The following is a 13,121-nucleotide window of genomic DNA, read 5'->3' as shown; positions in this document are numbered from 1 at the left end:
AAACAGCTTTAAAATATACAGAAAATATGAGGATATCAAAATGGTACACTATAAAAAAATCAAACACAAAGGGAGGCAGTAATGAAAGAATTAAGGAGCATAAAAAAGATATATATAAAAGAAATAGGAAATGGTTAAGAGTTAAGTCCTTCCTTATAAATAATTAAAGTATAAATGGGTTAAACTCTCCAATCAAAAGGCAATGATTGGCAGAATGCATTAAAAAAAAAGATCCAACTATGTGTTGTCTACAAGATACTCTCCTTAGATCCAAAGACACATATAGATTGAAAGTGAAGGGATGAAAAAAGATTCTATACAAATAGTAACTAAAAAGGAGCTGGGAAGTTTATACTAATATCAGAGAAAACAGACTTTATGTTGAAAACTGTTACAAGTGACAAATAAGGACATTACACTCATATATCAATAAAAGGGTCAGTCATGAAGAAGATATAACAAGCATAAATATATAAGCACCTAACAACAGAGATCTAAAATATATGAAGCAAAAATTGAGAGAACTGAAGGGGGAAACAGTTCTACAAAAACAGTTAAGAGACTTCACTACTCCACCTTCAATAAAGGATCTAGAGAAAATATCAAGAAGAAAATAGAGGACTTGAACAACACTATAAACTACTTAACAGACATATAAAGAATATTCTACCTAACAGACATATATAAAGAATACATTGTGTGTCCATTAACCTAACAGAATACACATTCTTCTCTAGTGAACATGGAACATTTTCCTCAAGTGAACATGGAACATTCTTCATGATACATCCACAATATGTTAGGCCACAAAACAAGTCTCAATAAATGTAAAAAGACTGTAATCATACAAATAATCCTGTGACCACAATGGGATGAAACTAGAAATCACTAACAGAAGGAAATTTGGGAAATTAACAAATATGTGAATATCAAACATTCTCTTACACAAGCAATGGGTCAAAGAAGAAACCAAAAGGGAAATTAGAAAATACTTTGAGCCAAACATGAAAATGAAAACACAACACGGGCCGACCGTGTGGCGCACTCAGGAGAGTGCGGCACTGGGAGCACACAGGCGCTCCCAACGCGCAGGTTCGGATCCTACATAGGGATGGCCGGTGCGCTCACTGGCTGAGCGCGGTATGGGCGACACCAAGCTAAGGGTTGCGATCCCCTTACCGGTCACAAAAAGGACAAAAAAAAAAAAAAAAAACACAACACAATGAAACTTAATAAGATGCAGCAAAAGTAATTCTCTGAGGGAAATGTATAGCTATAAATGCTTACATTAAAAAATAAGAAAGATTCCCAACAAATGATATGAAATGATAAATGTTTCAGGTGAAGGAAGAAATAAAACAGCTGTGTTTGGAGTTGGAAAAAAAAAAAAAAAGATCCCAGATCAACAACTTAACCTTACACCTCAAGGAAGAACAAACTAAACCAAAAGCTAGCAGAAGGAATGAAATAATAAAGATTACAGCAGAGAGAAACAGCTTTTTTTTTTTGCTGAAATGGAAAAGCTGATTCTAAAATTCATATGGAATTGCAAGGGACTCCAAATAGTCACAACAATATCAAAAGAGAACAAAGTTGTAGGATATACACTTCCCAATTTCAAAATTTACTACAAAGCTACAGTAATCACAACAGTGTGGTACTGCCATAAAGACTGACATACAAATCAACAGAATAGAATTATATTATAGAATAGAATAGAATTGAGAGTCCAAAATTAAACTCATACACTTATGGTCAATTAATTTTTGACAAGTATGCCAAGATCATCCAATGGGGAAAGAACAATCTCTCCAACAAATGGTGCTGGAACAAGAAATCCTTATGAAAAAGAATGAAGTTGGATTTTTATCTCTCATGATATACAAAAATTAACTCAAAAGGTATCAAAAACCTTAAAATAAAAGGTAAAACAATAAAACTCAGAAGAAAACATAGGGTTAAATCTTCATGACTATGGATTTGGCAACAGTTTCTTAGATATGACACCAAAGGCACAATAAATAAAAGAAAAAAATAGATAAATTGAAGATCGTCAAAATTAAAAACTTTGTGCATGAAAGGACACCATCAAGAAAATGCAAGGATAAGATAAAGAATGGGCAAAAATATTTGCAAATCATATATCTGATAAGGTCTAGTATCCAGAACATATAAATAACTCTTAAAATTCAATAGCAAAAAGGGGGCCAGCCCATGGCTCACTTGGGAGAGTTTGGTGCTGATAATACCAAGGCCAAGGGTTCAGATCCCTTTACCGGTCATCTTTTAAAAAAAGGAAAAAAACCAAACTCAATACCAAAAAGACAAACAACCCAAGTAAAAAATGGGCAAAGGACTTTAATAGGAATGTCTCCAAAGAGGATATACAAATGACCAATAAGCACATGAAAAGATGCTCAACATCATTAGTCAACAGAGAAATGCAAATCAAAACCATGATGAGATACCACTTCACAAACCTAAAATGACTATAATTTAAAGAAAATAACTACTGTTGGCAAAGTTGTGGAGAAATTGGAACCTGCATTTGTTGCTGGTGTGAATGTAAAATGGTGTAGCTGCTGTGGAAATTTGGTGGTTCTTCAAAAAGTTAAAAACAGAATTATCATATGATCCAACAATTCCATTTCTGGGTCTATACCCCAAAAAACTGAAAATAGATGTTCAAACGAAAGGTTGTGTACACATTCATAAGAGCAGTATTCACAATGGCCAAAAGGTAGAAACAACCCAAATATCCATTGACTGATGAATAGATAACAAATATGATATATCCATACAATGGAATGTTATTCAGCCATAAAAAAGAATGAAATACTGACACATGCAACAATATGGATGAACCTTGAAATCATTATGCTATGTGGAAGCCAGACACAGAAGTCCACATATTCAAGGATTTCATGTATATAAAACGTTCAGAACAGGCAAATCCATAGAGACAGCAAGCAGATTAGTTGTCACCACATATATGTATATCCCGCCCCAAAATATATGGGGGTCAAAAGGGAGAGAATATACTACATAATGGCTACATGTTCAGATCATGTAGATGTAACTACTTAAAAACAAAAGAGAGTCTAGAGAACTTATGCAAGAAAATAAGTTTTAACTGTTTTCAAAATTGAATAATTGTCGTTCTTAGACTGTTGTGTGTGTAATGTGGGAAAAAGCAAACGAGTCACTGAGGATATTCTAATTCTACCATCCCCTGTGTCCTTGACAACTAGGATTCTAGAAGGATCAATACAATAACCATGAGCATCCTTTAACACTCAGATTATGATTTTTTTGTTTGTATGTTTTGGTGGCTAGCTGGAATCTGGATCCGAACCCTCAGATTGTGATTTTGAAATACCAATTCATATTGAAAATTAACAGGGCTTTTCCAAGAAATGGTTGATTCCAGGTCTGAGACAGGAAATGTACAAGATAAGGCTGGAACATCTTGGCATCCCAGACAGCAACAAGATAACTATCAAAGTCTACTAGGGTAATGTACAGAGGACTCAGGAGCCAGTGTTCCTACTAGTGAGGTTCCTACTAGGCAAAGATGGAACAAGTTGAGCTCTAGTAACGTAAATAACTGCAATGGATTAAAACATATCCAATATAATATATGAGTTTATACTTATATTAAATAAAACAACTAGTTATCTTTAGAAGATAAGGAACCAATTAATTATCTTGAAAACTGGGAAATAAAGAGAAAGAATCAAGCATTCACCCTGCCTTTCCTTTATGAAGTATACCACTGGGTGACCACATAGTAGATGAGGGGAAATGTCTCTTCATATAAGTGGTCCAACTAATAAAAAGAAATGATAAAATCAGAATATCACCATATTGCAACTCCAGATGAATAAATGAATCTAGGCATTGAGCATAATAGCTGCTAACAAGAATTTTGTCTGGTTTTCTTGATCTGTTTTACTTTTAGAAATATGAAGAATAGAAAGAGATAGGACATTAGAGTTATAGAAGAGAGAGAAGAGGGTAGAGGCAACTCTTAAATTGGTACTGGATAAGAATTTTCCAAAACTGATGAAAAGAACTGAAAGAACACATAATAAACTAGTAACAGTGGATGAGGGTGAGAGAGAGCAGAACTGGGAGTTGGGGTCGTGATTAACATAGACTTTAGCCTTATCTATAATCTTTCACATTTTTTTCCAAATTTTAAAAAATTTCACATACATTTCATGTATAAATTTTAAAAGTTACTAAAAACATTCTTGTTAAGTGAAAAAGTGCTGTCAACAAAAACGTCAGATCCATGAAGGCAGATGGATTCAAGCAGAGTCAAGGGTTGAATAATGCCTATTGAAAAGAATAATGCTCTTTCTCACAATCATGAATTGGGCCATTCAAAACATAATTTCTCTAGGACAAACAATCCCAGTAGTAAGAAGTTTTCTGCAAAAAAAAATTAATAATAAGTGAATACAATTCCTCTCTACCAGTTGTCATATATGCAAGCAGTATTTAGAACAGCTTTAGAGAAACAAAAACAAAAACAAAAACCAACCACAAATTCATTCTCATAAAATAAAAACTTCAACATTTTAAGCTCTCCATAGCAAGCTGAGGGAAACGTTCTACAACTGCAGGACCTTTGCTCTTGCTGCTCTCCCTAATTGTCACATACCCCTTTCCCTCACTTCCTGCAGGTCTTTGCTTAAATGTCATGACCTCAGAGAGGCCTTCCCTGACCACATTCCTCTCTAGAATAATACCTTGGTCTCCTTTTCCCCTACTATCCTCCATTTTTCTTCAGAGAGATATTGCTACTTGGCATGTTATATATTGATTTTGTTTCCAGGTTTATTCTCCCACCCAAACATGAGCTTCATAAGGGCAGGACTTTTTGTCTACTCCCTTCTCAGCTATGTCCCCAGCACCTAGAACAGGACCTGGCACATAGTAGGGGTCAATGACTATCTTTTTTTTTTTTTTTTTTTTAAGATGACTGGTAAGGGGATCTTAACCCTTGAGCTGGTGTTGTCAGCACCACGCTCTCCAAGTGAGCTGACCGGCCATCCCTATATAGGGATCCAAATCCTTGGCCTTGTTGTTATCAGCACCACACTCTCCCAAGTGAGCCACAGGCCGGCCCTTCAATGAATATCTTTTGAAGGAATGGCTGAATGGGTTCCTCTAACTCTTTAGAAGCTTATTCCAGCTGAACCCCCAAATGGGAGCTAAGCAGGGATGGTAAGAGGCAGACGGGCTCACCTCCACGTTCCAGACGTAGGAGCTGTGGAAGAGCTCTGACCACAGCTTGCCCACTTTGTTGATGTCCTTGACATCCCAGATGTAGATGCTGTGGTCCTTATACACGCAGGATAGCCACTGGTGGACGGGGTCGAAGGTCAGTGCCACTGTATCTGGGTAGACTGCTTCTGCCTTCCTGCAGAAGAGGAAGCTAACAAGGCCACAAGAGTCATGAATCTCCATCAATGTCACTGTTCACTTTGAGTAGTGACAGCCACCTCTGATGATACTGGAGCTGCCTCTTGCCTGGCAATGTCATTTATCATGGTATTTGTGGCCATCCATCTCTCCTACTCCAACTCTACTTCTCCTTCTTCCTTTGCTTTGCCTCTAATACAGAGGGTGCAAATGGGAAGCTTCTGCCTGACCCCTGAGAGCATTTGAGTTTTCGACTCCCATTAACATTTTCCTCCTATCATTCCATCCAACCCAAGCTCTCATCCTCTCTCTGAGCATGGAAGGATAATGGGCATGTACTTCAGGCCTTCTCTCTCGTTGGCCTCATCTACACATGATCAAAAAACCCCAGTGTAAGCGGGCTGGGGAGCTGTCTCCTGGCCTGGGACCTCCCTACAAAGGCTATAGTTTACTTACTGTGTGCCAGACCGAGAGTTTTAGCTGCACTGAAGTCTCACAACCATCACCTCATCTGTAAATAAGTACTGTATTTTACAGATGAGGAAACTGAAGCACAGGGAGGTGCTGTGACCTGCCCAAGGCCACACAGCACACAACAGAAGGTGGTAGAGCTGGAAAGCCTGGCTACCGCAATACACCACCATCTGTGGGTTGCTCATCCACCTTTTTTCCTTAGCCATATGCAGCCGCCCCCTCCAGGCTCTGTATTGGAAAAGGAATCCAGGAGCTAGTGTCTAGAAATCTACAAAGAGGCAGCCGCTGGCACCCAGCAACCCTGGCTAGGTAGCACCATCCCCCACCCACCCCTTGCAATGCCATAAAACATACTTACAACAAAGGGGAAAATAAGCCATAGCTAGGCCCTTCCATGCAATCTTGACACAGCAGCCAAGGGATCTAATACGCAAGGCCTGGTCTTATAATTCCAACTCCTGAAACCCTCAGTGGCTGCCCCATCAACCTTAGAATAGACTGCTAGGAACCCAACTGGCCTCTATCAATGCTCAGACCTTACCTCCTGACATCTTCCCCCAGCACTCTGGGCTCTGGTTACACAGCTTCTAACTATTCCTGCAACATGCCAAGCCCAGTGTGGTGTTGTTCTCTTAAAGCCTTTACACTTGTTGTTGGAACCTAGCTCTCTACACAGCTGGCTCCTCATCAGATACCCAATCAACACAGTCCATACCCAGGCATTCTCCTTCCCAAGTCCTTGCTTTATTTCACCAAAGCCTTTGTGACTATCTGTACTTGTTTTTTGTTTGACAGCTGGCTGGTACAGGGATTGAACCCTCAACCTTGGTGTTATCAGCTCTAACCAACTTAGCTAATTGGCCAGCCCTATCTGTACTTGTTTATCGTCAAGCTCCCTCTCTAGACTGTAGATATCATGGTGGCAGAGATTTTACTACCTTGTTATACCTGTATCCTGCTTTCAACCCAGGGCTGGCACTTACTTCTGCTTAAGAAATGTTAGCCATATGGATGAAAACATTCATGTTATTCATGCCTGCTCCAAGTTTTTCTTCACAGCATTTACTACTATCTAAAATGATTTTATTTATTCCTTTGTTTGCTCACTGACTGTTTCTTGCCCCACAAGCCTCCCTTCTCACTCTGGAGCTTGCCTCAGGAAGGCAGGAACTTTCCTGCTGTGTTCACTGCTGTAATGCTCAGGGCCAAGTAATCACTAGTACTTGTAGGAAGGACAGATAGGTAGACAGATCTAGAAGCATGGATGGATGCCAGAAGATACACTCTGGGTGGCCCTTTCCCCCTACCCCCTCCAAACAGTACCTGGGCTCCAGCCCCTGTGCCACATCTATCCCAAGGTAGTGTGGCTTGGGCAGGTTGGCGAGGTAGTGCAGGCTATGGGCCTGGAAGATGCGGACTATCCCATCTGTGCAGCCGCAAAAGATGAGTTCTTGGCTGACACAGAGGCAGGAAGACAGGGAGACCTGTGGGGGCAAAGGGGACCCAAGTGGATTTGGTGCTTCATGTGGCCTGGCCCAGGGACATGGGAACTGACAGAGCAGCCGTGGGCCTCCAGAGAAGACTTAATAGTTCGCTGGGTCTAAGATGTCCATTTTAGCACATTTTTAGATTTCTGTAACCAGGACATAGCATACATAGTATTCCATACTATTGAAGGAAATGTGCCAGCGAGCAGAGAGAGAAGCACAAGTGGGACAGAGTTGTCATTGCTGTTTACAGAGGAACTTAGCTATTTGTGGAAAATATCTGTTCAGCAGATCGCAACTTCAGATGGGTCACTTGCAGTAACAGGTTTGAATTTTAGGCTTAAATTTTATTCTCTATTGCTTAAAAACAACTTTATACAGATTATACTCCAAAGTGGCATAGAAAAAAGTTACAGTATAGGAAGGACTGTCAATACTATCAGGATACAGACAGAAAGGGCAGGAAGTGAAACATCTCTAGACACAGATTAAAGGAATTTTTCCAAATCTACAGGGACTTAATTCATAAGACATTTAATGCTCAGGCACTAAAAATCTATCAGTCAAAAGCTTTTGACTTCCTTAAAGCTGCTTGAGTACTAGCAAAAGGATTAAAACAAAAAAATGATGTTTAGCCAACTAGGAAAGACAGATAAAACTTGGAATTTGTCCACGTGCCATTAACCCGAAAGGTGATCTCTGGAGGTAAGTCACAAGAGCAGGCTAGGAAAAGGAGTGAAAACCATGACATTGCTGTCAACAGCCACATGGGCAATCAATCTCAGAATGGGAAGACAGCTTGGACTCAAACCTTCAGATACTGAAGAAAAGAAGTTCTGCAATTTATTGATACATCATCCTTTAGTTTAAAAGGTTATGGATTTTGTGCAGTTTTTGACTGAAAAATTAAGTCAATGGTACCTTAAATTAAAAAAAAAATGCAGTCCTCCGACCAGCCAAGAGTGCTCAATTAAGAAGAGAAATGTGAACTGGATCAAATAGTGATGGAAAACAACTGTAACCTTGATCCCATTTCAGGGTACCAGGCACTGTGCTAAGTGCCTTATATACATTATATTATGTGACTTCCTTATCAATTCTGCAAGGGAGGAAGCAGTATTCCCATTCTGCAGATGAGGAAATTGAGGCTCAGAGGGGGAGTCACTCACCCAGCGTCACACAAGTAGGACCTGTGTGGTCAACCATTGGCAAAGATACTGCTGAGCACCCCTGGAGACACTTATCATGGGAAAAGAGCAGAGAGGGAGGGTGGGTACCTTCAGGTTGATCCATTTCTCCAGCACTCTCTTCTCGTTGAACTGGCAGAGGAGGCCCGAGTAGGACACACAGAAGGTATTGCCTGCCACCCGGCCCCGGCCACAGGCCACACCACAGAAGACGTTGTTATGTAGCTCGCCCAGGATGCCTGAGCGCCCCACGAGGGGCACTGTGCCCGTCACCTGGAGGCACAGTAGGACATAGTGAAACACTGTCAACATAGCCTAGCCCCCAACATGGCCATGATGAGCCCTTCACGACCAGAGGATATGACATTGCTTAACAGGAGAACTCTAAGAAATTCCTTCAAGTGGAGGAAAAGGAAAGGAAAAACAGAACACACACTTCTGAGCTGAGGTCCAAGAATGAGGTCTGGCCCCAGGGTTGGGGCAGTCCCAGCAAAGCCTGTCAGTCAGCACCTGGAGACCAGGCCCTGAAGCAAAAGCTAGACCCCTGAAAGACCAGACAACCTGTGAGACCACTGCCCCCAAATCTCAGGTAGAAACAAGAGCCGGTGGTGCTGCTGATGGTGACTCCCCCAGGGCTTGGCTGAGGTGGCAGGGAAAGAAACTCACCTTTGCTTCAGTGGAAACTTCCAAGAACCAGAACCTCACATGCCGGTTTCCAACGGTAACAAAATAGCTGCTGTCCTCTGAGAAGGAGAGGGCAATGACCCTGCATGATACCTTGTTGGAGGCCACCACGATGTCTTTCTAGAAGAATCAGTGCAGAGAAACTCATGACAGCACCTATCCCATCAGACTATTTGTGTCTTTGCCCTGAGTCCTGGGTCTCCCTGCTTTCTCCTATTCCAAGTCCGTTTCCCTTGGACCCTCCAGTGAGCTGCTTTATGGGGAAGCCTATGTGTGACTCTTATTGCTCCCATTCTACAGAGGAGACTGAGGCTTGGAAAGGTCCTCATGTGAAAGTTCCAGAGCTCTCCCTAAAGGTCCAGGCTCTGCAGCCCACACACGGTGCTGGGAATAGTCACAGTTGAGAGGGAGGGACGACATAGCGTATGGCTGCCACGGACAGGGCTCTTGCTCTGGGTCCCACCCTGAGCCCTTCTGGGATAATCCACGAGTCCCTTCAATATCCTGATGAGGGAGGTATTTCTCCCCCATCCTGCCAGGCTGGGGGAAATGGACGAAGTCACATGCTCAAGGTCACATAGTAGGTTATAGGCAGAGCGAGAACTTGGTACCCACTTCTGCTGACTCCAAGTCTTCTCCCAACTGTTCCAAAGTTCAGCCTTCCAGTGAATATCAACTCACTGAAGTCTCACAAATCAATGAGATAGATACACTATTATATCCATTTTACAGATGAGGAAACAGACTCACAGAGAAGTTAAGTCACTTGTCCAAAGTAACAGCTGGTCAATATGAAAATAATTATAATTCCACTAGCTGAGAGCTTGTCATGTGCTCTACAATAAGGGATCAGCATCTAGTAGGTGCTTAATAAACATTTGCTGGACGAATGAGCACTTTACCAAGTTATCTCATTTAGTTCTCCCAATGCCTAAGACTGAGGACTCTCTGGCAACTGCCCATATGCCCGCTTGGCCAGCTCTCACCTTCCAGTCCCAGACGTTGAGTACCATGTCATGCTGGTAGCCCATGGACACGATGTGCTTCATATTGGGTGAGAAGGCCACACAGGCCACACCATACTTGTGACCCAGCATCTCCGCCACCTGACTTTTCTCCTCCACGTCCCAGATGCGCACGGCAGGCCTGTGCCCGTTCTGGGGAAGGTGGGGCCATTACTGCTGCTGGGCTCTGTACCAGGTAGGGCTAGAGGGGCTATCAGGGCTGAAGCTGGCATTGCCACAGGGTGTACCCAAAAGCCACCTCCCCCACCTGCCACAGGGTTTTTCTGGCCCAGGAAGAAGCTATTCCAGGGACTCCCGGGCCTGCTGGGAGCAGAAGGAATGACTCCAAAACCCTTCCCACCTGCTCAATCACGATTGTGACTCACCTCCCCTGTCACTATGTACTTCCCATCAGGGGAGAAGGCCAGAGCACTCAGAGACTTCCTGGGAACAAGGAAAGGAGTTGACCACTGGTTCCACTGAGGGTATGCAGCGAGACGCCAGTCAGGCTGCACTCACAGCACTCTGCCCACTCCTGGCTCCCAAGCCTCAGAGCAGGCCAGGAGAGGGGAGTTCATACAGCTCCCAAGGAGCCAGTACTGCCTGTGTGTCCAGCACAGCACACAGGGAAATGGTGGTAACAGCAAAGTCCCCTTCTTCCTTAAAATGCCAAACCCAAATGAGGTGGATGCTATATAGGGACCCTGTTTTCTTCTCTCTCTGCAGGGGTAGGGCTCCCTAAGACCCCACCTACCCTGTATCCCTGAGAAATTCAGATGTAGGAAATGGTACAGACCTGGCCTAATTAAAGGGGTGGTGCTGATGGGAGGACACTGGTAGACTTCACACCAAGACAGACTGCAGTGTGTGCTCCAATGCTAAACATTCTATGTGTTCTGAAATACCCATAAACAACTAAAATATTTCTGATACTCCTAACTAAACTGCACAAGGACAATGACCAGATTAGTTTGTATGTTTTTTGGCAGCAAGATTCACTGTTCCCAGATTGTATCTTTTTTTTTTTCTCTCTCTCTTCTCTTTTAAACCTGTTTTCACCTTTGTTCCCTAACAGTCTAGTAATTGTCTTCCTCACATTAATTAATAAATTGGCATGCAGATAACTAAGTAAATGCCTGTAAGTGAGTCTTTGGCAACTTCACAGAACATTTATCATTATCAAGACACCCCTCTGGTAGCTTCCCATCACTCCTCACAGCAGCAGACAGGGCGAGCTGCCTATCCAATATCCACTTGCCCCTCCTTCCTCACTGACATAAACCCAATTTTAATTGGGATGGCAATGCACCCAGCTACAGTTCATTTCCTGACCTCTCTTACAGCTACACAGGTATAGCTATATGACTTAGTCTGGCCAATGAGAGGTAAACTGATGTGCTGGATGGGACTTCCAGAAAGGCTCCTCAAAGGGAGCCTTTGCCATCTGCCCTGATCCCCACCTGTTCCCTTCCTGAAACAAGGACATGATAGCCAGAACTCTATCTTGGGACATGAGGTGACCTCAAGAACAGAAGCCTCACAATAAGTATAGTGGAATAGAAAGACAGAAGGAGTGGGGTCCCTGATATTCACAAACACCAGCTCCCTGGCTGCCCACTTCCAGACTTCTTATGGGAAGGAAGAGCATGCCCTTGTGTTTTAAGGCAATCTTGTTGTGGGGTTTCTGCTGTCTGTAGCTACCACTACCCTGTCGCATGCTCAGACCCTGTGCCTGGCCCCCTGGCAAATAATGAATGGGCATCACTGCACTGATTCCTTGTGCATTATCCGTGGACTCAGGACTCTCATTAGTCATTTTGCAAATGAGGAGACCTAAACACAGGGAAGCCCCCTGCCCAAGGTTGCCTAACCAGACAGAGCAGAGCCCTGACCTCCAGGCCAGTAGTTCTCAGTCCTGCTTAAACATCAGAATTCCCTGGGGAGCTTTTGAAAAATGTCAAAGCCATGCTAAGACCAGTTGAGTGAAAGTTTGGGGGAGGAACAGGATAATATTTGCATAGTCTTAGAGAGGATCCCCCCAAGATACTCGCTAAATCACAAAGGGAAAAAGAGAGGTAGAAGCTTCGCAGTGGAGAAGTCTGACAGCCACCACCTTAACCAAGTGCTCCGAGTGAACACCACAGTCATAGGAGTGCACAGAGAAGAACACAGCATTTCTTCTGAGGTATTCCTGCCAAAGATGTAGAACCTGAATCTATCCATGAGGAAACATCAGACAAGCCCAAATGTTTGGAAATACCTGGTCTGTAGTCCTCAAAAGTATCAAGGCCATGAAAGTCAAGAAAAGATAGAGGAGCTGCTTCAGCCTGAAGGAGACTGAAGGGACGACTAAACGTAATGTGTTATGCTGGACAAAATCCTTTGGCTATAAAGGACATTCTTGGAACAAATGGTGAAACTTGAATGGAGTCATCTGCGGAGCAGAAAGTAGTGATGTACCAATTTAATTTCCTGATTTGGCTGGATATGGTGCAGTTTTGAAGAATTATGTGAAATATAATTTTTTCCATAGGAAATACACACTAAACTATTTAGATATATAGGGGCATCGTGTCTGCAACCTACTCTCAAATTCTTCAGAAAAAAATTAATATGTATATAGATGATGATAAAGAGAATGATAAAGCAAATTTGGTAAAGCATGAACATTTGGGAAATATGGGTGAAAGGTACATAGGTGATCTTTGTATTATTCTTGGAAGTCTGTAATTATTTCAATATAAAAAGTTTAAAAATTGCCAATGCCCAGGTCTCACCCCAAACCAACTGATTCTGCCTTCTCTGGGGTGAGGCCCAGAGATCAGGTGACTCTGATATGTAGTCAGGATGAA

At 42.4% G+C, this 13,121-nt stretch overlaps 1 protein-coding gene across 1 annotated transcript in view; it reads right to left on the bottom strand.

Moving 5' to 3' along the window:
* The window catches only part of WDR62 (WD repeat domain 62), a 47,110-nt gene that overhangs the window by 27,325 nt on the left and 6,664 nt on the right, over positions 1-13,121 (bottom strand). Inside the window, exons 4-9 of the mRNA XM_063109256.1 lie at positions 10,656-10,713; positions 10,252-10,422; positions 9,248-9,385; positions 8,672-8,854; positions 7,231-7,391; positions 5,257-5,446 (exon numbers count right to left, since the gene is read on the bottom strand). Of these exons, the coding sequence (XP_062965326.1) occupies positions 5,257-5,446; positions 7,231-7,391; positions 8,672-8,854; positions 9,248-9,385; positions 10,252-10,422; positions 10,656-10,713 (901 nt within the window). The remainder of the gene's footprint in view (positions 1-5,256; positions 5,447-7,230; positions 7,392-8,671; positions 8,855-9,247; positions 9,386-10,251; positions 10,423-10,655; positions 10,714-13,121) is intronic.

This window comes from Cynocephalus volans, chromosome 10 (assembly GCF_027409185.1).
Source record: "Cynocephalus volans isolate mCynVol1 chromosome 10, mCynVol1.pri, whole genome shotgun sequence".
Taxonomy (NCBI): Eukaryota; Metazoa; Chordata; class Mammalia; order Dermoptera; family Cynocephalidae; genus Cynocephalus; species Cynocephalus volans.
Note: the sequence above shows the minus strand (reverse complement) of the source record. Positions and strands in the feature narration are given on the sequence as shown.